The sequence below is a fragment of the Ceratotherium simum genome, chromosome 28, assembly GCF_057802395.1.
Source record: "Ceratotherium simum simum isolate JZ-2026a chromosome 28, ASM5780239v1, whole genome shotgun sequence".
In the NCBI taxonomy this organism is placed as follows: Eukaryota; Metazoa; Chordata; class Mammalia; order Perissodactyla; family Rhinocerotidae; genus Ceratotherium; species Ceratotherium simum.
Window position 1 is genome coordinate 16,816,383 of NC_141927.1, and position 25,983 is coordinate 16,842,365.

At 37.9% G+C, this 25,983-nt stretch overlaps 2 protein-coding genes across 5 annotated transcripts in view; one reads left to right on the forward strand and one right to left on the reverse strand.

Annotated features, from left to right (window-relative positions):
- Positions 1 to 2,521, forward strand: part of SNX25 (sorting nexin 25) — a 129,803-nt gene extending 127,282 nt beyond the window's left edge. For all 4 annotated transcript variants that reach the window (XM_087418360.1, XM_087418361.1, XM_087418362.1 and 1 more), the window contains exons 17-19: positions 604 to 785; positions 1,310 to 1,410; positions 1,914 to 2,521. In XM_087418360.1, coding sequence (XP_087274486.1) covers positions 604 to 785; positions 1,310 to 1,410; positions 1,914 to 1,994 — 364 coding nt within the window. In that variant the 3' untranslated portion in view covers positions 1,995 to 2,521. The remainder of the gene's footprint in view (positions 1 to 603; positions 786 to 1,309; positions 1,411 to 1,913) is intronic.
- Positions 680 to 24,417, reverse strand: LRP2BP (LRP2 binding protein). Its single transcript, XM_014786258.2, has 9 exons — positions 24,268 to 24,417; positions 23,450 to 23,562; positions 20,769 to 20,882; positions 12,433 to 12,575; positions 12,250 to 12,355; positions 10,970 to 11,193; positions 9,338 to 9,512; positions 6,347 to 6,459; positions 680 to 805 (listed from the first exon to the last, which is right to left on the reverse strand). Exons 1-8 carry the CDS (start codon positions 24,371 to 24,373, stop codon positions 6,394 to 6,396), a joined length of 1,047 nt encoding a protein of 348 aa, XP_014641744.1. The 5' UTR covers positions 24,374 to 24,417; the 3' UTR covers positions 680 to 805; positions 6,347 to 6,393.
- Between the last annotated feature and the right edge of the window lie 1,566 nt (positions 24,418 to 25,983).

Consider the following 25,983-nt stretch of genomic DNA (forward strand, 5'->3'; position numbering starts at 1 on the left):
ATAGCAGTGTATCTTTTCAAAGTCTTTCACTTTGTGTGAAAGGGACTATCTTCTTTTCCCTTGCCTTCGGTCTAAATTAGATGTTTACCCTGGGTTGGAATACTCTGCCCAGCATTATCGGCCATAGCAACACCAAGAGACAGCTAGTGAAAAAGCGTGATTCTCCCTCAGGACTTCAGGAGCTCAGGGAGATTTTCCAGACCACTGTCAACACTCTTTAAATGGATTTATGTTTTCAGTTTATACCTCTTCATGGAGAAATTAGTATATTAAGCACTGTGCACAATTAAGAGTAATTGCAATCTTCAAACAAATCAGTCAGTCTCCTCTCAGTTCTTGTCTTTGCAGATTGAAAGATACGGATGGCAAACATTTGGAGGAGTTAGTACCGATGAGATTGTGAGCTCCAGGAATGCATGGTCATCCAGTATTACCAAAATAAAAAATAACTTGCAGAGCCAGAGTTTAAAAATCTAATTCCTAGTTTATTCATCAAACATTTAGATCAGGCTGTATCTTAACCTACCCATTGATAAATGCCTTTTGAGAATAGAGCATAAAATTTTAAAAAACCTCATCCAAGAAATATTTTTCTGTTAAAAGACAAATCCGGGACACAGTGAACTGGATTTTCAGTGAGCAAATGTTGGTTTACTACATCAGTGTTTTCCGGGATGCTTTTTGGCCAAATGGGAAATTGGCACCACCGACCACAATCAGAAGCGAAGAACAGAGTCAGGAAACAAAACAGAGAGCACAACAGAAGCTGCTTGAGAACATTCCAGGTGAGGCCTGGGTTCCGATCCTGCAAAGGACAGAGATAAAGAGGGAATGTTAACCCTGTAAGGCATCTTTCATTTATATTGTTCAGGAAACATTAGTTACAGTGAAAAAAATGATCATACTTTTTTTTCTTTTAAATCATGTCTGGTTCTTTGCTAAAAAATTATACTGAGAGTCTTAATACAAACAGTACTGGTGATAATACTTTATTTTAACCAGAAAAATGTTCTAGAACAGATAATATATTTTGTGCTTTGAAAATCCTGCTAAAGTACAGTGTTTTGAGCCTTAATTTTTAGTTGGGTAGCAATGTATTAAAATTGTAGTTTGTATAAATGCCTTCTGTTGAAAAATTCTAAATAAACTTATTTTCTCTTTAAACATTTGAAAGAACTGGTCATTCATGTTCCTCATGCCTCACTGCCTGTATTTATTGTGTATGTATCATGGAATAGCTCCTTCCCTGAATATCTATGCCTTGTGCAGTTGATCAATAACAGCATAGAATATAAACTTCATTTTTCAGATACACTTCAGAGCCTTGTTGGACAGCAAAATGCCCGTCATGGTATAATAAAAATATTCAATGCACTGCAAGAGACACGAGCCAATAAGCATCTGATATATGTGAGTAATGTAAAGCCTACCAGAGGATTAATTATTTCTTCAGTTGTACATTTCTGTTCACGTATGGGGGTAGATTTTAATTGTTTATATTCTTAATCATTCTTATTACTTGTAACTGAGCTCATTTTCTTAGCTTCATTTTTGTTTGTTCAATTTGGGTAAAAAAAAAAAAAAAGAAAAAGTACCCCCAGTGGATGCAGCATTCTCATTCTGTCATACTAGTTCTCTCTCTTGACTTGATTGGTTTTCTTATCTCAGCAAAGCAAACTGTTTCCCAGTCGTCTGTCTGATTATATTTAGCAATATCAAATATCGTTGATGGTTTGATAATGGTTAACAGACTATGAAATAAATATTAATTTCATTTGTTTGAGAGTAACTTGTTCACTGAGCATAATCTCAGACCTAAAGTTAGACTTTTCTCTTAGACATAGATATTTATTTTGAGTAAACCCTTAGAGACAAAACACGTTTTCCCACTTTTTTCTTCTTTTTTGGTTCAGGTACTGATGGAACTGCTGCTAATTGAATTGTGTCCTGAGCTGAGAACTCATTTAGATCAACTTAAAGCTGGCCAAGTTTGAGACTGCACAAATAAACCACCAGAGAAATGTCTGTGTAATAATAGACATGAAACATCTTCCTCTTTTCCACAGAGGGCTAGACTGAGAACCATATTGATTTTTATTTTAGTTCCCTCCCTCTGGTTTTATGTGAAGTAGGCAGAATTGGGGGAGGAGACGATGCTGTAGTAGACAACAGAAAAAAACACTTCTGTTAATTATTGGTTTTTATTTTAATAATAAAATAAATACTTTAAAGTTCAACATACTGATTGAAATACAAATGTTAATATGTGATAAGAACCTAGGAAATATTTTAAATATTTATGAAAACAGTTTTGTTTTAAAATGAAGAACTATGAATATTGTACAGTTAATTTCCTCACTGAGGACTCTGAACATTCCTCTGTTATTTCATGTGTGCTGAAGAACAGTGGTGTGCAATGCTTTGTGTAAAGTTATTGTGAAAATTTTATTGTCTTTATTTTTACCAAAGATTTCCCATAGTTTGAAGCATTTGAAGCAATAAAATATAAAAATGAATCATAGAGCTCTATGATGTTTAATGTGCTTATATCAAAAGAAAAGAGGGGTCGGCCTGGTGGCGCAGCAGTTAAGTTCGCAGGGTTCACCCGTTCAGATCCTGGATGTGGACCTCCTCACCGCTCACCAAGCCATGCTGAGGCGGCATCCCACATAGAGGAACTAGAAGGACCTACACCTAGGATATACAACTATGTATTAGGGGCTTTGAGGAGAAAAAAAAAAAAAAGAGGAATATTGGCAACAGATATTAGCTCAGGGCCAATCTAAAAAAAAATAGCTAAGAACAAAAAGAGAGATTGAAACACTTCAGGCGGTTCAAATGTTTATTGAGTGCTTTTTTTGTAGAAAATATTGTGCATGTAAGTACTTCTGTGCAAGGAAGTATAGAGTTTGCTGCCTTTCTCCAGAGCCAGAATGAACATAAGAAAAATATGATTTTTAGAGTAATGAGAAGAGCCAAATTGGTGCTTGAAATGATGCATTAGGGAGATAGGATGTGAGCTGAGCTTTGAAGGATGGGCAGGAATGACATAGGGAAACAGAAAGAGGAGGACAGTTCCTTCAGGGCGTTTAGGGACCTGATTATGTCATCAGGTCTTGTGGACTAGTAGGGGCATTGGGTGAGACCCAGGGTACTGATGATGATTTTTTTTTTTTTCCTGAGCAAGATTCGCCCTGAGCTAACATCTGTTGCCAGTCTTCCTCCTTTTTTACTTGAGGAAGATTAGCCCTGAGCTAACATCTGTGCCAGTCTTCCTCCATTTTATATGGGATGCCTCCACAGCCTGGCCAGTGAGTGGAGTATGTCCACGCCCAGGATCCGAACCCACGAATCCGGGCCGCCGAAGTGGAGCAAGTGGACCCTTAGCCACTCGGCCACAGGGCCAACCCCAACATGTTATTTTATTATTTATAGTGGGGCCATGGATACATCACTTAATCAAATATCCTAGGTTTCACCATTTATTATACAGTGATAATAAAACATTTCCCCCTCTCTAACCCCCAGGAATATTGAAAGCAAAACAGTTACTAGGCAGAAATTCAGTTTGAAATTCGTGAAAGAAAAATACTATGTATATTAAAGTGGTATTGATTATATTGATAGGTCATACCGGCCAAGTTCTTGATATGAAACAAGTTCTGAAAGATAAATGATTAAGAATTAGTAAACCAAATTTTATCTTTGGGATTCTTTTAGTTATAGCTCCTTGATCCTTTTTTTCAAACCAGGGTGATATTTGACACTTTAGAAGAAACCTAAGGTTGGCTGTTTATATGGATAAGAATTATCTATTATAGGGAGTAGAAAAGCTATTCGGAGAAGAGAAGCAGTGTGAAGTCACCGAGCCCCAGGAACTCCTCATAACACAGTTACTGGAAATGTCCATCTAATGCATAATTAAACTGTAGCTGTTAAGTTTTATACTGCAAATGAGGAAAATAACTATTTTGATTCCTCAATCTTTCTTTAAGATAAATTCTCACTTTTTCATAAGATAGCTATAAGGAAGCTTACAGAAGTTTTGATTTTTTTTTTTTTTTTTTTTTTTTTGAAAAAAAGTTAATGATCTGGAAGCTTCCACTCATTTGAGTTAAAGACTGGCTGACTCTCAGGTCCAGGTGTACACTGCAGTCTGCTGCAGTGGTAGTTTGCAGGGGCTCTCCTGTGCCGGAAGCACCAGGTTTATGGTAACTACCGTCAACTGCAATTTTAAATTCTGTGTTGGATTCATTGAAGACATTTAAGCAGAGCGTATTACCACATACGACACGTGTCAAATTCCTGCGTTTAGGATTTCTCAGACCTGCGTTTTAATGGCAGTTTAAAAAGTGGTCTTTACTTTGGGCTGGAGAAAGATAGCAGATCTATTAAATGTCCTATTGAAGTCAACATGCGTTGCTTTATTACATTCCTATGTTAAGATTCTTAAAGGCTTAAGGAACTGGATTAAGTGTGGAGAAGAGGATACTGGTTGGGAATTGGGATCTTCAGATGGTTGAAGGAATGTTATATGGATGGTATTAACAAGAGCGAAGCAAGTGGGCTTACATTGTAGAAAGAGATTTGTTAGGTATTATGAAATCTTGTAATGGGCTTGAGATATTGAAACATGTCTTTCCGGGGGAGGAACAGAGAGTCTTCAGTAGAAATTTAAAGGAAAAGGATTGGTTTTCAGGGATGGTTTAAGTTTATACTTTTGAAGAGATTTAGGGAAAAGTATATGACCATTTGAGGGTATCTTACATTCCTAAGTGTGCTGAAATTTCTTCCCTTTAAATAAACACAAAATGAACTTCAAGTAGTATAGACAAACCAGAACGTTAAATAAGAGCAAGTAGTTTTCTGCCGTACAATACTTCTTTAGTGCCTGGCACCTACATATTAATTGCATTTTCCCACTACTAAGATGAGCTCTTGTTTAAATCCACTTTTGGAAAGGATGGTTGTGATTTATGAAATAAAGCCACATCAATTTAGTATAGTTACAAAGAAGGTATTGTTAAGGTATCTTTAAGACATATTATTTTCTTTACAATGTTATAAACCAATGTTACTGCAATAAACAAAAAATTAAAAAAAAAAAAAAAAAAAAAAAAAGACATATTATTTTCCATGTATTTGTTTCACAGATGTAAATCTCTATACATCTTCTTCATATGGATCCTACTATTTTTACTGTCAACTTTTGCCTTCATAGATGGCATTGATATAAGGAAAGGCTCTTGCTAATCTAATTTTTTAACAATATTTAGTTATAGTTCTTGTATTGATAGATGATTTTCTTGAGATTTTTTTCACATTTTATCTTGCTTTGAAATCTAGGGTTTTTAAAATGTAGAAAATGAGTTTAAGCACAAAGAAACATCTTGCTTTAATTGATTATCTTATCAGGAATATAGCGTTGTTTTACTCATTAAATTAAGATCTTTAAGGGAAGATATGGAGGGGCAAGATTCTAAGCAATTTCTTAAACTCACTTTTTTTGAGGTTTATAATAAATTAGCCCATTATTTATAAGAATCTCTTTCTAGAATACAGGATGTCCCAAAAGACTTAGTGCAGTCTTAGCTTTAATAACTTCAGAAGTATAAATGCTACACAAACTTAAAAAACAACATTATTTGAAAGTTTCTTTAAATTTTTTATTTCTTAGTTTTGTGAATTTAAAATTTAAAAATTTTTTTTTTTTTTTTTTAAAGGTTTTATTTATTTTTTGCCCCCAAAGCCCCAGTAGATAGTTGTATGTCACAGCTGCACACCCTTCCAGTTGCTGCATGTGGGACTCGGCCCCAGGATGGACAGAGAAGTGGTGCCTCGATGTGCACCCGGGCTCCGAACCCGGGCCGCCAGCATCAAAGCGCGCGCACTTAACCACCGAGCCACAGGGCCGGCCCTAAAATTTAAAAATTTTAAATGACAAATTAAAAATTTACTTTCAAATTTCACAAAACTAAAGATCAAAGAAATTTTAAAAATTAAACTTTTAAATGGTGTTTTTTATGTTTGTGGCATTTATACTTCTGAAGTTATTAAAACTAAGACTGCACTAAGTCTTTTGGGACACTCTGTATTTAAGCAAAGGAAAAACATTTGCTTTATGGAGTGGTTTGCAATCTTTGATGCGGTCTAGGCCAGTCTGTAGGCTAAGAGCTGGATCTTTGAGGACTCTTCTGGCAATTTGATCCTATAGCTAGGTTTCAAGTTGTAAAATTACAGAATACAAATTCAAGAACGAAGGTATCACATCTTCAGTGAAATACCCAGGATAACCTCACTTGGGGTGCAGAAAAGAACCAAACATAGCTCCTATAAAAATACCCACCTTCTAAGGTGTTAGGATGGGTGGTCTTTGTTGAAATGCATTATGGTCTAAATTCTTTGATGAATGAGTAAAGAGTGAAGTTCATCTGCCAATGCAGGATTCAGACGACAAGCCTAAAATTCAAAGGTAAAGAGTCAGTTATTTAGATATATTTTGAATTGTTGGGTCTTCTTCCTTTTTTTAAATTTTTGGTTTGTTTTTAGGAATAGTAAAGTACAATGAATTTCAAGGAAATTTCTTAGTTAAGATAAACTTCTATTCTGATTTCTTAATAAGGAAGTTCAAATTAGCCTGTGCAAAAAAGGTCATACTAAAAATAACCATGCTATTATCATTTGAAAGGGAGAAAATTTTATCAGTGCCAAGAATAAAGAGAATTTATGCACTGATGATAGCATTCTATGTTATGAATTATTAAAATAAGTAACATGGATGGGCCGGCCCCGTGGCTTAGTGGTTAAGTGCGCGCGCTCAGCTGCTGGCGGCCGGGTTCGGATTCCGGGCGCGCACCGACACACCACTTCTCCGGCCATGCTGAGGCCGCGTCCCACATACAGCAACTAGAAGGATGTGCAGCTATGACATACAACTATCTACTGGGTCTTTAGGGGGAAAAAAATAAATAAATAAAATCTTTAAAAAATAAATAAATAAAAATAAAATAAGTAACATGGAAAGCATTAACATTTGTCCTCAAACTTATTATCTCATTATATGAATAGCATCTATAATAATCTTATTGTAAAATATATAGTTTTATTATGACTAAAATAAATAGTGATAAGTAATAATGCCTAATTTCATAGAATGTCAAGAATTTGGAAGAGACATCAGTGGTTATCTCCTCCAAACCTCACTCCATGCAGAAATGGTCCCTCAATACCCATGACAGTTTGTCACTAGATATTTGCATGGTTCCTTCTTTTTTATTTTTATTTTCTTGTGAGGAAGATCAGCCCTGAGCTAACATCCATGCCAACCCTCCTCTTTTTTTGCTGAGGAAGCCTGGCCCTGAGCTAACATCCGTGCGCATCTTCCTCCACTTCATGTGGGACGCCGCCACAGCATGGCCTGACAAGCGGTGCGTCGGTGCGCGCCCGGGATGTGAACCCGGGCCGCCAGCAGCGGAGCACGAGCACTTCACTGCTACGGCACAGGGCCAGCCCCCGTGGTTCCTTCTAATGGCAAGAAGTCACCACCTTATAGGAAAAACTTTTGTTTTTATTTCCTTCCTGAATAGTTGTATTAGAAGATTCTTCTTTATATTAACCTAAAATTTCCCTCCATGTACTTTAGAATCTTTGAAGGGTCCTAGGAGAACATATAATGCTGGCTTCATGGAAACCCCGAGAGGCAAAGTAGTTGGCAGTCCCCCAGCCTGACGGTGGCAGAGCTGAGACCAGGCGTGGCTCTCCTGACCGGAGCCCACTGTCTCTTCACCATAACCCACTGCCATCGGCTAGAATTCGGCTCCCTGCCCCACAGTTCCTTTTCTGTATCTAGCCTTTCAGTCTGGTGAAGACCACTATCAGGACCCCCTCGTGTCCTTTTTTTCTCTGAATAAAATACTCAGTTTCTGTTATCATACTTCATATGACAACATTCCAGACCCTTCGCCAGCTTACTGCCTCTGAATTTTCTCCATTTTAAAAGTATCTCCCATAAAATACAATGGCCAAAAATACAGTGGGGCTGTTATCTCCCACCATATGGAAAATAGTTCTAAGATCGTAATCTGTTTGTTTTGCTGTTTTACTTAGGATGAACATATGCCACATTTCAGGATATTTTTGACCCAGAGTTTTCTCTGCTTATATTTCTTTAGAAAGGATACTAAGGATAGCATAGAATCTGAAATTGACTTGGTTTGGAAATTGATATTATACAGAAAACATTTACATTTTAAAAAGTTACAGGCAACCATTATTCATACCAATAGAATGGTGTAGTGATGAGTATCTCAAAGGTCAGGTGTGTTTGTGTACTATGTTCTATATTAATGTCTTAATATGGGCTTAATGCTCTGGAAATGCATTAATTTAGGGTTCCCAAACTTGCCTGCACATTGGAATTCCCTGAAGAGCTTCAACAAATACGTTTGTGTCCCACCTCCAAAGTGTGATTGAATTGTTCTCAAAGAAGGCCTGGGCTCTGGAATTTTTGAAAGATGCCCAGGTGATTTTAATACACAGACAAGTTTGGGAACCACTGCTGTAATATCGGATTCAGGCAAGAGACCTGGAAAATTGTTCCTTGCCTTGTTCCCCTGCTCCTGCTGAACAATTTGTGCGCTCCACGAATTGCTTTGTAAATGTTATGATGATGTAATTCTAATTTGGACTTCGTGGATGTCACGGAGACATGTCATGTCTTCGTGCATAAGCCATGCACAGTTTTTTGTTTTTTCTTTTTTAAAAATTCATTTGCAGTTACTATTCATAATGATTTCCCCTTTCCTACCTCCTCCCCACTTTTTAACAGTTGCTTGATTTTAGATGTGAAATCTGTTTGGGATCTAAATAAATTGATCACATGGATTAAAACAGGAAAAGTCTTATTTTAACTGATTACCTCAAACTCATGAATATTCCTCCTAAGTCTGGTAGATGTCATGCATAGAAAACTTTTTAAAAAACTACATTTGATTAGGGTACTAGAATGAGGATATAGGTTTCACACTTTTTCTGGGTGAGAGAAATGAACATTCTGGCTTTTTTAAGGTCTTGGTGCTGGGCTAAGGCTGCAGATAATAGCAGAGACAGAATAATTTGCATCAAAATAGGACTTTTATCATCTGAGCTTAATTATGCTAATAAGAATCTGACAGAATTGTCTGCAAACAATCTGCATGTCTGACAGTCTCTGTAGACAGAGGTTATCTGCACAGTAATTAAGTAGGAAAAAACACTAATCCGTAAAGATGTTCCTCTCAACTTAAAGCCCAGACCTTTCTGTTTGAGTCCATCTATATTTGTTCTCAGGCTTACTCACTTTGGAATAATAGTGTTTAGCTGTTGCTTCATCCTTCGTGATACCCAAGCCAAGCTGAAGACACCGTGCGTGGTAGAAAGACGCCATGGCCATGCCTCTGCTGATGAATTCCGGGAGACAGTCCGTGACCTGGGCTATCACGGGGATGTCATGAACCTCGTCATAGTCGGCAATCCTGGTAGGATGTTAAATTGTGAAATTAAAAAGGACATCAGTTATGGTTTACATTTTTACAAACAATGTGTCCGGAAATTGCGCTTGTGCCCAAAGTGATTTCCCTAAAGTGATTTCCCTATTTCTGCCTGTTTGAGGACTACGATGTTTGTTGTGCGTTGGTGGGTAAATATAACATAGTTAATCCCGGGGGGGGGGGGGGGGGGAGGAACCACTGGCCTGTCTACTCTACAGCTTCCCTGTGATTGAACTCTTCAGGCTTGAGGACCACTAGAAAACAAAAGAGAGGCTTGTTTCTTTTTTCTTGTAATATTAATATTTTAAACTTAATGTCACTTTGCAGATTTAAACAATGGGGGAAAAAAGCATTTTCTGTTTCTTTGGATCATTTATTTAAACATTGACCTTAAATTTGCACTTTAGTCACATAGGACCAGAAAACACGTTAAGAAACTGGCACATCTATCTTGGTTTAAAAATGTGCAATAAAAAGAAGTCATCCTTCATAACCCAGATGCAAATATGGAGAATTGTGTGAAAATGAGATCTGGTCCACTCCATGTCAACTGTAGTATTATGGGGAATAGGAATGTGGACAATAATGGAAAGTTGCAAAGAGTTTAACAACTATTTAAAGTTTTAGTTTTAACCAGGTGGGCACTTGGAGATTTGGGACATTGGAGATCACACCTTCAAGTGGCCTGCTGCCTGGAAGCCGCCACGTTGGGGAGGAGAGGGTAGAAGCAGCACTTTCATCCTCCATTGTAGCGGGCTCGGGGAGGGGGGAGCCCGTGGGCATTGTTGGGAGGGAAATACATCCGCATGGTCAATACATCCGCATGGTCTTATGGCTGCTCTTAGAGGACATCCAGATCTGTATGTTTTTCCTGGTGTGTTGCTTTTGTACATTACGGGTAAATACATGGGCTCAGAGAACAGAAATTTGCAATAGAGTTGGTGTCTTTTCACCGTTATTCTCGTTTTACAGTCTTTATTAAGCTATATTGCAATTGTGCAGTGATAGAACCTGGGGCTGAGGAATGTAGGAAAAAATTAAAACTGAAACATTTCTGATGTGCCAAGCTATGTTAAGTACTTTATATACACTATTTTTATAGTCCTGCGGTAGAAGTATTTTCTTCTTATAAATCAATCAATGCCCGCAAAAGTTAAGAAACTTGCTTAAAATCACTCAGCTGGGATACAGAGCTAGTAGCACTGAAATCCTGAAGACTAATGGCATAGAATTATACTATCCAATATGGTAGCCACTAGCTACATGTGGCTATTTAAATTAATTAAAATCCAATGAAATTTAAAATTCAGTCCTCAGTTGCTCCGGCTACATTTCAAGTGCTCATTAGCCATCATTTACAATATTGCAGAAAGTTCTACAAACCCATCTGGCAGAGAGCATTAGTAAGAGTTCTTGTAAATACTTCTATTCAGCTCATTCACCTTTTGGAAAATGCAACACACTTTGTAAAAAATTTCATCTTATAGTAATACTCCACGAGATTCCCTTGAGCGTAGACATTTCCACGTTCCGCTGCCTCCCGTAAGCAATGCAGGGCAGCTTCAGTGTCCTGGCGGATGCCTTGTCCATAAAAGTACATGAGCCCAAGTGCACCCTGGGACTCCAGATTTCCATTGCCACATGCTTCTGAATGCCAATAAAATGCCTACAAAAAGCACAGTTTCATCTTTTTATTCACAGGGTGAAATTATAAGGCAATACTGGAAAGACAAAATCTCTAATTATAAGATAGTACTATTAATTCACCTCTAGGACATAGTTTAGCCCCTTGAAGGTATTTCAGGCTAGCATCAAGTTCACATACCTAACAGAGTGCTAAGGTGAGTCGCCTGTCTACCCACAGTGCAGGTGAGGTCACAGCCTAGAGAATTCAGCTGTTTCAGGATTTTCGGCTTTTCCAGAGGAAGGGTCAAGGTGGGAAAGAGGAACTAAGCAAGGACACACCTGCGATGAGGCACAGCGGGGAGAGGAGAGCTGCTGATGCTCCGCGACAGTCAGAGCTCCACGTGCATCTGGGTCGGCAGCTGTCGAGACCAAAGGCAGCCGAGGATAAGAGCTGCGTGGAGTCTCGAGCGCGTTGCCTTAATACTCAGCTACCGTGAATCTGAATTAGTTCGAACAGTTATTTCCAAGTGGCTGCTTGGTTATCGGAGGAGGGTCTTAGTGGTTATGTGCCTCTTACAAGTCTGCCCTTAATGCCTCTTACAAGTAGGACTTGGCCCCACATTTCCTTGTCCCTATAAGATTTCTTGGAAAATGTTTCCATCATGGATAATTAAACAGATTCTACTGTAAAAATCTTACATGGATTTAATTTCTAATTAGTATGTTTACTAGTATCATTTGTTACTTCCTCAAATCAAATGTAATATTCACATTTAAAAGGATTTGGGCTTTAATTTCAATACTCGCCCTCTTTGCTTTTATGGTATAATAATATTTTGTATGTGTAGCTTTTTATGGCATACAAAATGCTCTCACATCCGTGGTCTTCTTTGGTAGAGGTGGGGAAAGGAGCATTCATAGATGAGTAAAGGGTAAAACGAGCTTTGAGATCATAAAATGTAAATTTTATTTATATTTTAAAGAAATATGAGATATTCAAAACTACACACTTATTCCTTACCAACCCACCTTTCAAGACAGAAATAGTAAAATGAATATTAATCTAAATATAACGCTTAGATTAAAAAAATGTTACCTTTTCTAATTCTTTAGGCTCTTTTGTTGAATAATATAATCCTAGGATACTTTGAGCCTTCACACTAGCTTTTGGATTCCCATTGTCTGCAGCAAAAAGCCACAGTCTAAAGGAAAGATAAGACAAGTTATTCTTAGTTTCCACATTTGATTAAAACAGAGTCTTGTTCTCAGGTAAGATTACCTTTCCGCTTCCTCATCTGATCGCCGGACGCCTTTTCCTTCGTAGTAAGCTCTTCCAAGGTTGTAAGCAGCTGCAAATTGTAAGTGTCTTGCTTTGGGACATGGAGAATCAACAATTTTCTTCATATATTCCACTCCTTTTTCCTTCCACAAAGGAAAAGAACAAACAAAAGACCCTAGTTTTTAGTTTTACCTAAACTAAATTCTTTCTCCCAATAATGTAAAGCGTTCAGCCTGACATGATGTGGAACGTCATGAATCTATGCCTAAGTGGGATGGTTGTCCTGGAGTCCGCAGGGCTAGAAATAAGGAAGGACGTTCATCTCCTGCGTAGGCATTCCCAGGAGCTCTGCGATGTAGGGCATCTCCCTCATTTTATAGCCTCCAGAGTTGCGTTATGTCTCAATGTGGTTTCCTTTTTTCTCTCCTCCCTCCCACCTTATAGCCCTTATTCTGAGTCAGCACAGTTCTTAGAACGTATCAAAGTGCAAGAGCTGGTGACTTCTTTGCCATTTAGAATTCTTATGGTACGCGTGTGAGCCCCAACCAACACTGTCCTCTCTCTTCAAGCACTTTCACCAAGTGTGCTCGGTGATTTACATCCCATATACTAATCTTCAGGTGACATCTGCACCGTCACGAGTGCGGAAGGAAAAAGCCGTCAACCCGCAACACAGTTCCTCACAAATGAAGGCAGATTGAAGATGTGGTTAGATAATCAAAATCAGAGATAATTCATCACCTGCAGACCTGAACTATAAGAAATGCCCTTTCATCGAGGTTCTTCAGGTTGAAAGGAAAAGGAACATGGAGCCAGATGGCAACTCGGGTTGATAGGAAGGAATGAAGAGCCCCAGAAGTGGTGAATGTGTAACAAATGTAAAAGGATATACATACACACATGTGCATACGTGTGTGTATATATTTTTTTCCTCTTAATTAATCTTAAATTATATGTAAATTTAATATATATGCCATGACAAATAACACTAAAGCTTGGAGGTGGGTGGGTAAATGAAAGGATACTTCTGCAAGGTTCCTATATTTTACCTAGGTAATTCAATATTAACGCTGTGTAAAGCGTGATAAGCTAAAAATGCATATTGTAATCTCCAGAGCGACTATGAAAATAAAAACAAAAATATATAGCTAGAAAGTTAATAAAATGATAATCAACTTGTCCCACCACCATTTCCCACAGATTTGAAATAGCAATTTTACGATATACTAATACTATATATCCCTGTGGGTCTGTTTCTGGGTTCTCCATTTGTCTTCTGATGTATTTGTTCCTGAACAAACACCACATTGCTTTAAGTACTACAGATTTATATTTGTTTTGTTTTGTTTTGTTTAATAATTTTATTTATTTATTTTTTTCCCCCAAAGCCCCAGTAGATAGTTGTATGTCATAGCTGCACATCCTTCTAGTTGCTGTATGTGGGATGCGGCCTCAGCATGGCCGGAGAAGCGGTGCGTCGGTGTGCGCCCGGGATCCAAACCCAGGCTGCCAGCAGCCGAGCGCGTGCACTTAACCGCTAAGCCACGGGGCCGGCCCCAGATTTATATTTGGATTGTCAGTAGTGTAAGCCCCCCACCCTTTGTTCTTTCTTTAAATAGCCTGACTATTGCAAATTTGCTCTTTCATATGAATTTTAGAATCAGCTTGGCAAATACCATAAAAAACCTTGTAGGAAATTTGATTCTGATTGCATTTAATGTATAAAGTTGAATCTGGGGAGTGATTAGAGGTAAGATGTAAAAACAGTCTCTTGAAAACAGAGGCACTGACAAATGAGGGGCGGTACTGTTGCCTAATGAGTCCATAGATGATGAATTCCATAAATCAAATCTCCAGCAGTCTGGCACTAAAGTCATTCAAATGATTACTGCCTTTTATTAAAGAAAATGTTAAAAACTTTTTCAGAATTCTGACTGAGATGGGGAAAGAAAAGCTAAAACAGGTGAATTTGTCCTCACCACAGTTTTATCTCAGCCCCAAATGAGTTGCTTTATCCATTTTTTTCCCAGTGCTATTCCCAAATTCCATTTGCAGCTTCCCCAAATGTTGGGGCTTATGTGTGATCTCTGTAGGATAATAATGACCTAGGAAGGCTCCCTGAAGAAAATAGACATTTTAAGTCTACCACTTAAAGCATATATGGTTCCACCAGACTCTGGACCAAATTAGCATCAAGAACCACTTAGCAAATTAATGAAAGTGACTAGAATTAAAAGAATTTCATCTTTGCCCCTTTACCTTGGGTAGTTGTGTGATCAAGCTGACAATGTAATTCTAGGGAAGAAGGGACCTACAGATGTTGTCTTCTTTTTGCTTCTCTGGCCTCCATGTGTAATTACATTCAATCCATTCTATTTTGGAATTGCCATATGCCAACCCATTGAATCTACCAATTTTGCTGGTCTCTCTACTCCTTCATGTTCTTACTTCCCACATTTCATTCTACTCACCTATCAGCAGAATTTGAGACACATGATCACTCCCTCCTTGAAACAATTTCATCATTTGACTTTCAGATCACCATACACTCCTGGTTTTCCTCCATCCTCCCTGGCTGCTCCTTCTCATTCTCATTTGCTGGCTGTTCCCTCGCTTCTGACCATTAGATATTGGAGGGCTCCCAGTCTCGGCCCTTGGCCTTCTCCTCTGTGAACGCTCATTCGGCAATCGTCCAGTCTGGTTCTGTAACTGCCACTGCTCCACAGATAGCTCCCCACTTATTTCTCCAGTTCTGATTTAATCACTGGGCTCCAGACTCTCTACTTGATGTCTCTACTTAAGTGTCTTAACAGATACTTCAAACATAAGATTCAAACATAAATGTTCAGGTTTTCCTCCCATTCCCTAACCTGCTCCTCCCTCATTCATCTCATTTTTATTAAATGGCAACATCATCCACTCAGGCCAAAAAGTAGGAGTCATCCTTGATTCCTCCCCTTACCCCTGTCCCTCTCCCAATCCATCAGAAGGTCCTGTGTCCTCTTAAAAGCATATCCTAAATCCGTCTACTCTATGTCCACTAGTATAACTTGTAGTTAAAGCTGCTATTTCATCTGAACTACTGCAGTGGCTTCCTAACTGGACTTCCTGCTTCTGCTCTTGCCTCCATTCAATCCATTTTCCACACCACAGACAAAATGGTTTTCTAAAATGTAAATCGTATTAATTTCACTCCCTTTTAGTGTCCACACTGCATTGAGAATAGAATCCAAACTCTTGGCCATAGTTGGCCCTTGTCTCACTGGTGTGACTACACTCCAGCCCACTATACTTCTTTCTGTTCCTGAGGCATTAGCACTAGCTATTTCTTCTGCCTGGAATGTGATTCCCCTAGACCTATACATGGTTGCTCCTTCTTGTGGCTCAGTTCTTAATTCAAGTGTCAGATAAAATCATGGAATAACACAGGGAGGAAAACTATAATCCCAGAGCCAAAGTCTTCATATTAATTTTAGGGGATGACCAATGACCAGGAAGTTGATAGAACTAGGAAAGCAACGAGTTGATATGAACTTCAAAGTAGGTACTTTGTGCATGCGGTGAAGAAGAGAGAATAGTTGGGACGTGAATTGGGGAATGAAAATAATGCCAGCTCTTCCTTTGAACACCATGGTCCATTGCAATGTTGGAAGGAGAGCCCTCCACTAAAGAGGGCTGCTGTGGGACAACCAAGTTTCTGATAAGGCAAGGAAGTGAAGGAAGTAATCCGAGAAAAGGCTGAGGATGTGGGGGACTGTATTTGCCAGCTGGAAGGTTTAGGAGGAGGGCAGCAGTGGGAGAGGGAGAGGAAACACAAAGCAATTTGGAGTCAAGAATATGTGAGAAGACAGATGACCAGAGAGGCAGGCATTTTGTATGGTGGCCAAAGATGATAGAGCTCTGAGGCTTGGTGGGACCGAGTAAAATCAAGGTTCCAAATGGAATTCTGGTGTCAAGTTCAGATATAGTCACAGTGGGCTGTCTTCATGATGTCTGGTGAAGGCCCCACTGATGGCAGCAATCAGGCAGAGACAGCAAACGTGGGGCTTGGGTGAGGGTTTAGAATGGCAGTTACTGGTTTGGAAATTAAAGAAATTACCAAATAAGTGTTACTTTATATGGCCTCTTAGTGGCCAACTAGCTGGCTGTCCAACGGAACAGTCCAAATTATGCCCTGTTCTTTTGATCTTCAACATGGAAGTCTTTGGAAGTTTTTAAAGATAGATAGGACATGATTTGCATTTTGGAAAGATGGCTTTGATGGCAGTATGAATGATGACTTTGGGACCAGAGCAGAAGTTGGAGGATCTGCTTTTGGTATAACCCAGGTAAGGGGTACTGAGCCTAAATTGAAACAGAGGGAGTGGGAATAAAAGGCTAGGGACAGATTTGAAAGATTCAGGAGACCAGTGTGAGCAGTGGAAAATATTATTTTCTATTGAGTTATAATTGACATACAATGCTATATTAGTTTTAGGTGTACAGTGGAAAATATTTTGTTTCTGCTTGAGAAAGGACTATCTGTAGTTTGGGTTCTTAACTTTAAATGGCTACTCCTAAATTTTCAGGAAACATATTTCCTAGTACTGTTTTTTTAAAAAGGTTTTTATTATGAATAAGCATTGAGTTTTATGAAGTGCCTTTTCGATACATACTGAAACCATCATATGGTTTCTTTCATTCAAGCTATTAAAGTGGTATATTATATTTATAGATTTCCTTACATTGAATTATTAAATTTCTGGGCTATATCTTACTTGGTTATTATATTTTATTCTTTTAATGTATTACTGATTCTGTTTATAACAAAGGCAAATATTTTATCTTAACAGCTGCCACCATAATTTTTCTTAGAGAGATTTGATCTTTCTCTAGGAAAGTTCTTTGAAAAAGCCCCTTGAAGTGATATCTTGATAAAAGTATTGTCAGCAAGGGGCCACAAGGTCAATCAGTAAACATTGTCTACTGTGGGTCTGGCTTCAGTGACCCGGGGTTTGCGGATTCGGATCCCAGGCACAGACCTACGCACCGCTTATTGAGCCATGCTGTGGCAGGCGTCCCACTTATAAAGTAGAGGAAGATGGGCACAAATGCTAGCCCAGGGCCAATCTTCTTCACAAAAAAAAAAAAGACTCCTGAAAATCTAGCGGGTCAAGAAAATCAACTGAATAAAATAATTATGATACTTGCAGTTTTATCTGAATTTGCAGGCAAAACAAACATGGAGAGTCTGAATCACTGAATCACAATTTTTTTTTTGCCAGATATTTAAATTTCAGAGTGAATCAGTGAAATAATAAGCACAGTAATCTTACAGCCTTTAACTATTCATCTCACTTGTGATTAATCTTGCTTAAAATATTTTCTAGAATGGATTTTAATACTGTCCCCTAAAAACTGCTTTATTATTTGAAGATCATAAAAGATTCATAAAATTAGTATATTAGTTTACATTTATGACTTTATTTAGTATATATCATAGGATATAATGGTCAGAGAGATCAGGTGGCAACTGCCTCAAAGACTGGTTAAATGGATGTATAATTGGTATTGAGATTACTGTTCTAGTCCAGGTTTCTATATATAAGACTTTCAAGTGCCTAGCTGCCAATCTATATACGGCACAGTTAATGGGTAATAATTTCAAGATTATTTCAATCAACATTCTAAAATGTGCAAAGATAGCTGGGGAAGTTGTATCTAGGCTTCTGGAGGAGGTTTTGCTCCTGCTGTTCCTTCTGTCTAAATGCCATTCCTTCTTTTATATGCTGTTCTTATAAGATTCAGCTCATGTCAGCTGCTGCCTGAAAACTCCCCTGGCCCCACCTTTGTGCCTAGCACATGTGTCTGTTTCAATCCAGAACAGTTAACTGCACTTACAGTTCCTTACACTTCCTTAGACTCTAAGTTCCTTTTCATACTCGTCTTTGCTTCTCCAGCATCTAGGACTGTTCTGACTCATAAATGTTTGTGGAATGAAAGAGTGAGTGAATAAGACAGAGACTCCAACTAAACCAGGGCTGGAAAGATCACAGAGTAAGCACATACCTCATGGGTTGTATAGGAGGTGCTCACAGTGGAAAAAATAGAAATGGGTTTTCCAGCTGCTTTTGTGTCCTTCGAGGCCATTCCAGGGATGGTTACAATGATACTAGTGCACAAAGAAACTCCACTGCCTTAAATATTAGGGTTTGTGTGTATTTTTTTTTTTTTTAAAGATTTTATTTATTTATTTATTTTTCCCCCCAAAGCCCCAGTAGATAGTTGTATGTCATAGCTGCACATCCTTCTAGTTGCTGTATGTGGGACGCGGCCTCAGCATGGCCAGAGAAGCGGTGCGTCGGTGCGCGCCCGGGGTCCGAACCCGGGTCGCCAGCAGTGGAGCGCGCTCACTTAACCGCTAAGCCACGGGGCTGGCCCAGTTTGTGTGTATTTTAAGCAATAGATTTGTAGGTGAACTAGACGTGGAATCAAAGAGACAGGGAGATGCTTATTAAACATCTAGGGAGAAACGGGCAATTGGCTCCATGGGTCTTAGAATGAGGTTCTGGTATGAAGACGACAATCTGGGAGTCTTTTAAAAGTATAGGTAATGTTAGTCATGGGACTGGATGAGCTTACTTAGGGAGAGAGAGGGCCAAAGAGGGCAGAAGGTGCTGAGACCTAGGTTCTGACACACTTCAACACTTAGATAGAAGAGAAGCATCCAACAAAGGGGACTGAGGAGTGGCTGTGAAGAGGCAAACAGAGAAAACTGTATTGCAAAGCATAAAAGATGGTAGAAAGAGGTGTGTGAAGTATGAGAGAGAATCAGATGAAATAAAGACACCTTAGACACTAAGACAGGAGGGTGTTTCACGGAGCATGTGGTCAACTGTGTTAAATTTGAAGTAAGGGCAATGTAGTCATTTTAACAGATGAAACTATAAATAGGTTAAAATAAAATATCTTGTATTTAATGTAAATATTAATTTTTTAAATCATCCATTCATTTCATCATAGGATGCTATGATCATAAAAGAGTAAAAATTAAGAATTTCCAGAATTAAAAGTATGGTCCCCATTGTTAGCTTTGTACAAGATAAAGTAGGGAAGAAAACATTTATTGGATGCTTACTACATGTGCCCTGTGTTAGGCATTTTATATGTTGTCATTCAATCTCATTAACAACTATGTGAGTTAGGTTAATGGGTTTTATTTTGTAAGCTGACTCCAGCAGATTGAGTTGGTAATGTATCCTTAAAGCTTTGCATTGATAAGAATTCTGAGGCTGTGATTGGACTCAGCTAGAAAGGGGCCCATGATCAATTATTAAGGTCAGCCATGGCCTAGGGAGGGGGGGAAATGGTAGATGTTATCTCTAACTTAGGTTTATTTATCCTCATTTTACAAACAAGGAAAGTAAAGCTCAGAAATAGTAAGTAATTTTCCCAAGATCATACTCCTAACAAGTAGCAAAGTCAAGATTTGAAAGCCTATGCGCTTCTTACATTTTGGAATTTTTAATAGACTATAATGGATAGGACAGCTTTGCTGGTGAACACAGAGAAATGAACTTCTCAAGATCTTTGAAAATTTAAAAAATAAATTCCTAATTTTTATTTGATAATGTATGAATTTTCTTTGTAAGAGGAGGCCAAAAAAAAAAAGAATTAAAAAATAAAAATCATAAAGAATACAGAAAATTGTAGTATCGATCTCTAAATCTCATAGTTTATTCTTTCTTTTATCTTCAAACATGCCAAAATAAATGAGGCCTAGAAATATTAATGATATACAATAGATTATTATGCAGGTATTAAAATGATAATGAATATTATGTTTATTGACAAGGAAGGACATTCAAAATACATTGTTAGGTAAAGAAAAAGATATTACAAAACAGTATGTATAGTATGGTCCTATATTGAAAAAAGTGTACATGTGTGTGTATATATACACACACACATATATGTAATTTTTTTTTGCATGGGGCAACACGTAGAAGAATATACTTTAAAATAATAACAATGTTTATATTGGATAGAATTTGGAGTGACCCTATTTTTGCTTATTTTCTAACTTTTCTCCATGCTCATGTAGCTTTGAAATAACTTTTAAAAATAAAGGAAAACATTTTAAAACGGAAACGTTATTGACAGCTAATGGTAGCAAGGAGAGGGGCAAAAAGCAATTTTGTTTTTCACATAGTGTGAAAATGACTACTGCTATCCTTTAAAATGCTAAAAGGTTAGATATTATTGATATATATTATTAAAATATAAGTAATTTTAATTGTATCAAATAATCCATTAACAATGAAATCTTAAGCATTGTGAACAAGACAGTAACTTACAGCGTCTGCAGTCGTCCCCAGCCCATCATAATACATTACTCCTAGCTGGTAAGTTGCTTGATGATCCTTTGCCTTGATTTCTTCAAACTGTTCTAATGCTTCTTCATACCATCCCTATAGGCCCCCAGGAAATATTGAATTATTTTTATTACTTTAAAGTAATCCCAAATATTTAATTCCCATGTAAAGCTGAGCTGGTAGCACCAAATAAAACAACAAAAGAGAGCAACAAATTTATGGAATTTGCAAATAAGTTATTGACAACAATCAACACACTATTACTCTGACTCTTGGCTATTGTGAATCCACTTTTGAAATGATAGCCTAGCTCTCTGCCCCATCCAGCCTGCCATATCACCCGTCACTCCAGGAATTTGAGAAACTTAAGAGCTGGGGCCAAGGTCTCAGAGAAAATATGGATATCAGGATATCCACTATTATTATGGCTCATGTCTTCCAGTTTTGCAGTTTTCCAGCTAGGGAGAAGACATGGAAAAACATGTCTAAAATTATCTTTCTCCCTTACTTCCTAAAAAGACCTACATATTAGGTGTCATTGATTTAAGGCTCAGCAGTTAGACAATCTGATAACAAATATGCTAAGGTGTAAGGGACTAGTATAGGGCTTATATCTTAATCCACCATGGAAAATGCCTTACACTAAAGAATGAATCATTCGTAATGGTGGAAAGAGTCTTACTTGGAAGGTCATTACGAGGAAGAGCAGGCCAGAGAAAAACAACTTTTGGAAAACACTGAAATAATTGAATTTCTCTTTTCATAAACTATAATTAATCTATAAATTGATAAAATTAATAAAAACTGCACCAAAATACTAAAAATATTTATTTTAAAGAACACATAACAATGAGTAAATGAGTTAAGACTCATTCTCGTTTCTGGCTAATGTTCAGCTTAGATGTGAGAGGGCTGGAAAAGTTAGAATATTCTACACAGAGGAAGACAAAGGAAGTCTTTTTAGTTTTCACGATTTTAAATATCATATACATGCTGGAAAATCTCAAATATATACCTTCAACCCAGACTTCTCCTTTGAGTTCTAGACTCTTACATGTACGTTTCTACTTTGAACCTGTCTGCTTAGATGACTAATGGGCATCTCAAACATAACGTGTCCAAAAACTGAACTCTTGATCGTCCCCTCAAAACTCTCTCCTCCCCACTCCTCTATTTTTCAGTCCATGATGCCATTATTTGTGTCCCCAAAATAAATCTAGGACCCAGGTCCACTGCTACCACTCTGGTCAAGACCACCATCCTCTCTTGCCTGAACTAGTATAATTTCCCCCTAAACTGGTCTTGGTTCCGTGCTTGCCTTCAAATCCGTTCATCACAGACTCAAAATGCTTCAATGGCTTCTTACTACGTTTTAAACAAAGCTCATCCAGAGCCATTCTCTGCTTTGCTTATCACCACATTGGTCTCGCTTATTTCCTAGAGCTCACCAAGCTCTTTCTCCTCTTGAAATGTTCATTTGTTCTCCTCTCTACCTGGAATGCACTTCCACTGGGCTGTTTGCATTGTTAGTTTTCTTTTCTTCAAGTGTTAATTTCAATGACAGGTCTTCCCACCCTATCTCTAAGTTATTCTCTATCATAGTACCCCGTTAATTGCTTTCATAGTACTTTTCCTTATTTGTAATTATGTATTAATTTATTTTCCCCTACTAGACTGTAAGCTTTATGAAATGGGGACCATTTTAGTTCCCTCCACACTATGTAGTCAATGCCTAGCATAATAACAGCAAACATTTACAAAACACTAAATAGATGCCAGGCCCTGTTGGTAACTACTTTTACAATGAATACATCCTCACAATAGCTCTATGAGACACACATTATTATCCCCCTTTTACAGATGAGGAAACTAAGGCACCAAGAGGTTAAGTATTTGTGCCCAAGGATACACAGTTATCAAGCAGTAGACCCATATCTAAACCTGTGCCCAATGCTGAGAGATCAGTCCCTTAACCATTACACCTCTAGCAATGCTATCCTGATAGTGATGGGTGCCTGATGAGTACTCAGCAAATATTTGTTGCCAGAATGAACGAAAGAGCCATTAAAAGATTAGAGAGTAAGTGGGATATAGGTGAATAGCTGCCCAAATAGTCAATGGATGGTGAGGGTTGGCAGCTGGTCCCTTTTCACATCTTCCCTTGGGGTTCATTGAAGACTTGAAGCTACATTACTGAAGTTGGAGTGGTTTGCACAGTTCCTCCTAGATCCACCTCGCAGGGTACCTCAGCATAATGTGGATAAAGTGGAAAATTCCCTCCTTACTCTACAGAGGAACATATAAAACTACTTCTAAGTACTAGATAAGAATCAGTCTTCAATTGTTATTAATATGAAAATGTTTTATAAATGATATTAAATATTTTGGGAAAAAATATAAAAATTAGATTTTTAATTTATAGTGTGAAGATGGATTTTATACTAAAATGACTCCTATAAATGACATTCATTAGAATGACTTACGGAGAAAGGTCAGATATCTCCTTAAGCTGCTACCAGTGTATCATACGGAAGCTGCACCCATAATCTATGGAAAGTGACAGAATTTCCCTGGTATCACAATGTAAGGAACTCTACAGGAAACTTTGCTGATTCTAACAACAGCAGTATAGGAAATGAAAACAAACAAACAAAAAATGATACCTCTTCAAAATATAGTTGACCTCTTAGGAAATATGCCATAGCGTCCCCTCTTCTTATTCTTTCCTTCAAGAGCTGCAATGCTTTATCTACCAAATTAGCATGGCTGTAATGATCTGATTAAAGAAAGGTAAAAAATTCCGTCTTGAACCATATAATATGGATTTTCTCTCTTGAAGTAATAAACTATATAGAAGTCATCTGACACTGTTAATACTAGTTTCCTTTCTAGTTCTCATTCCTAAAACTGGCCTCCTTAGCTCAAGGAAAAAGCATTACCTAAAAAAAAAAAAAGGCATTATCACAGTACCTATCACCATGCCTTGGATTTCTTGATTGGCATTCAAACTAATGCTGTTCACTACCAGGCAGGAGTTCTAGCAATGCAGTCTATGTGCAAAGCTCTCCTGTGAGTGAGTGAAATTCTTAATTTGAGCCTTACTTAGAACTACTCTAACCAAATGAGTTAACCATCCCCAATTTAATTTTTTTAATTCCATAGAAAAAAAATGATAGCTTTAAATGCCAATTTCAAGTAAAGCATGGCGTTGTTCTCTTTAATAGAACTGACATCTGGCTTCTCTTTTCCATAAGGGTATCCTGAAGTCCTGAGAGTAAAGTCAGATCAGGATGTAATTATGAAATTTATTCCTAATGATTTGCTACCAGGTAAGTGAAACAGCAATTTCACAGATTCTTACAGAAAAGTTAGACAGGACTATAAATTTAACCACTTCCTTGACAGCAATAAGACAAAAGAATAAGTCTCTTTTGCTCTGGCGTACATAGTGAACTTTTAGTGAAAATATTAGAATTTGTACCAGTCTTTTCCTTTCTCCACTGGAAGAATTTTTGGTTCTTAGCAACGTACTGGGATAGGGAGGTATAAAAGGGATTCTTGGGCAACGTTTCACTGGTCAACTTCATCCTGTTTCCACAATGTGTATTCTGTAAACAAGAACGAAAAATAAGATGGTAGAAATATCTTCCTCCAGAAGAAGAATGCAAAAAGAGACTCCATTCCCACATGGCAGTCATTCTAAAAAGCAACCTCCCCACATCGCTTAAGGATAGGACACCAAGCTGTCAGCTCAGAGATGTGAATATTCTTTCTTAGGGAACCAGGACCCTCCATAGCTATGAGAAGCACAGCTGTCCTCCATGTCTGTTTCTACAGCATTGGGGTTAATGATGAGAGCTGTTGGCAAGTCCTCTCTGGCGATGAGTTCACACACTGCAATGGGTCATGTTACCACCACAGCTGGTACCACTAGTAGGAACTGGTGACATTGCCCATAGATAGAGTTCTGCATGGGTACCTTCCTGTTGCCTTGTAACTGAGGCTCATCAGACTAATCCATTTCAAATTAAAGCAGGTGTCTATTTTACCTGGAAATACACTTTATTTTAGCTGTGTTGTTCAGTTTTATCTTCCCATCTGTATTGGATTGCCATGTTATAAGATGGATCAGAGTTGAATGGAAAATCAGAGCCTTCATATAAAATGTAGAGGCCACCTCATTTGAGATGAAGGAGTCCAGGTTGGCCTAGGCTAAGGGTAGTGAGACAGCAAACTCAGTTGTTGCTATGCGTTTTTGTTTACTCCTTGGCATTCTACTGTTACAGCTGACTTTCACCAATCAGGAACCAGCTTCCAGGAAATGTTCCTGATTGGTGGTGAAAAGAAGAACTTGAGACCTTTAGTGTGATTGGAAAGCTGCATTTATACAATTAGATGACACTATTTTGGACAATAAATTGCTTCATTCATGAGAACGAAGTGTAGAAAAGGGAGATGATTCAGTATAATAGGGAAAAAAATCACTAAAGTATCTGTTTTTTTGGAAAGAGTCATTTAATCTTTTTAAGATAGTCAATTTCCTCATCTGTAGTTTGGACTATACATAGTTCGAAGTAGAGGATTTAAAAATGTCTGTTCCTAGATATGTAAAGTTCTTTGATTTTATGATTCCCAAAATCTTATGGCTGCATTAGTGAATATAAAAGTTTCCAATGAGATTTGGGGTGAAGCAATATTAGGTAAAGTATTTAGAAGAAAACAATCCAAATAGGATAGTGTAGATAGCACCATCAGTTTACTCAGAAACGGTTATAGAAGTGTTTATTTCACTGAAGACATTAATCCAGTATGCTACTGTATCCAAAAAGGCTAAGAAAAAACTTGGCACATTCAGGAAGGTAGTTGGAAATGAAACAAATCAGAAAACAACACTTTACCTTGTTTAAACTTACCTTGTTTAAACTCGGTTGCCCTCTGTGGTTACAATGCTGCAGGGAGTGTTTGCTGCTGTAGCTTAAAGGAAGAGTTGAAGAAGGTCTAGAAAACAAACATAAAGATTTACTGAGGTTTTTACTAAATGCCAGATATTATTCTTTGTTCTAAGTGCTCTACAGGCACTAACTCCTACAAAACTTTATGAAATGGGGCTATTATGTGGCCCATTTAATGTATAAGGAAACTGAGGCACAGTGAAGAAGTAACTTGCTTCAGGTCACAGGGCTAGGAAGTGGGACAG

What these genes read in the sequence shown, in the direction of transcription:
- LRP2BP (XM_014786258.2), bottom strand. Translation starts at nt 24,373, where the DNA reads ATGAAGTTGACCAGTGAAACGTTGCCCAAGAATCCCTTTTATACCTCC. An exon ending in TCAGATGAGGAAGCGGAAAG is followed by an intron (nt 12,356 to 12,432) that starts GTAATCTTACCT and finishes TCTTTCCTTTAG; the next exon opens with ACTGTGGCTTTTTGCTGCAG. An exon ending in TGTGTTGCATTTTCCAAAAG is followed by an intron (nt 9,513 to 10,969) that starts GTGAATGAGCTG and finishes ACATCCTACCAG; the next exon opens with GATTGCCGACTATGACGAGG.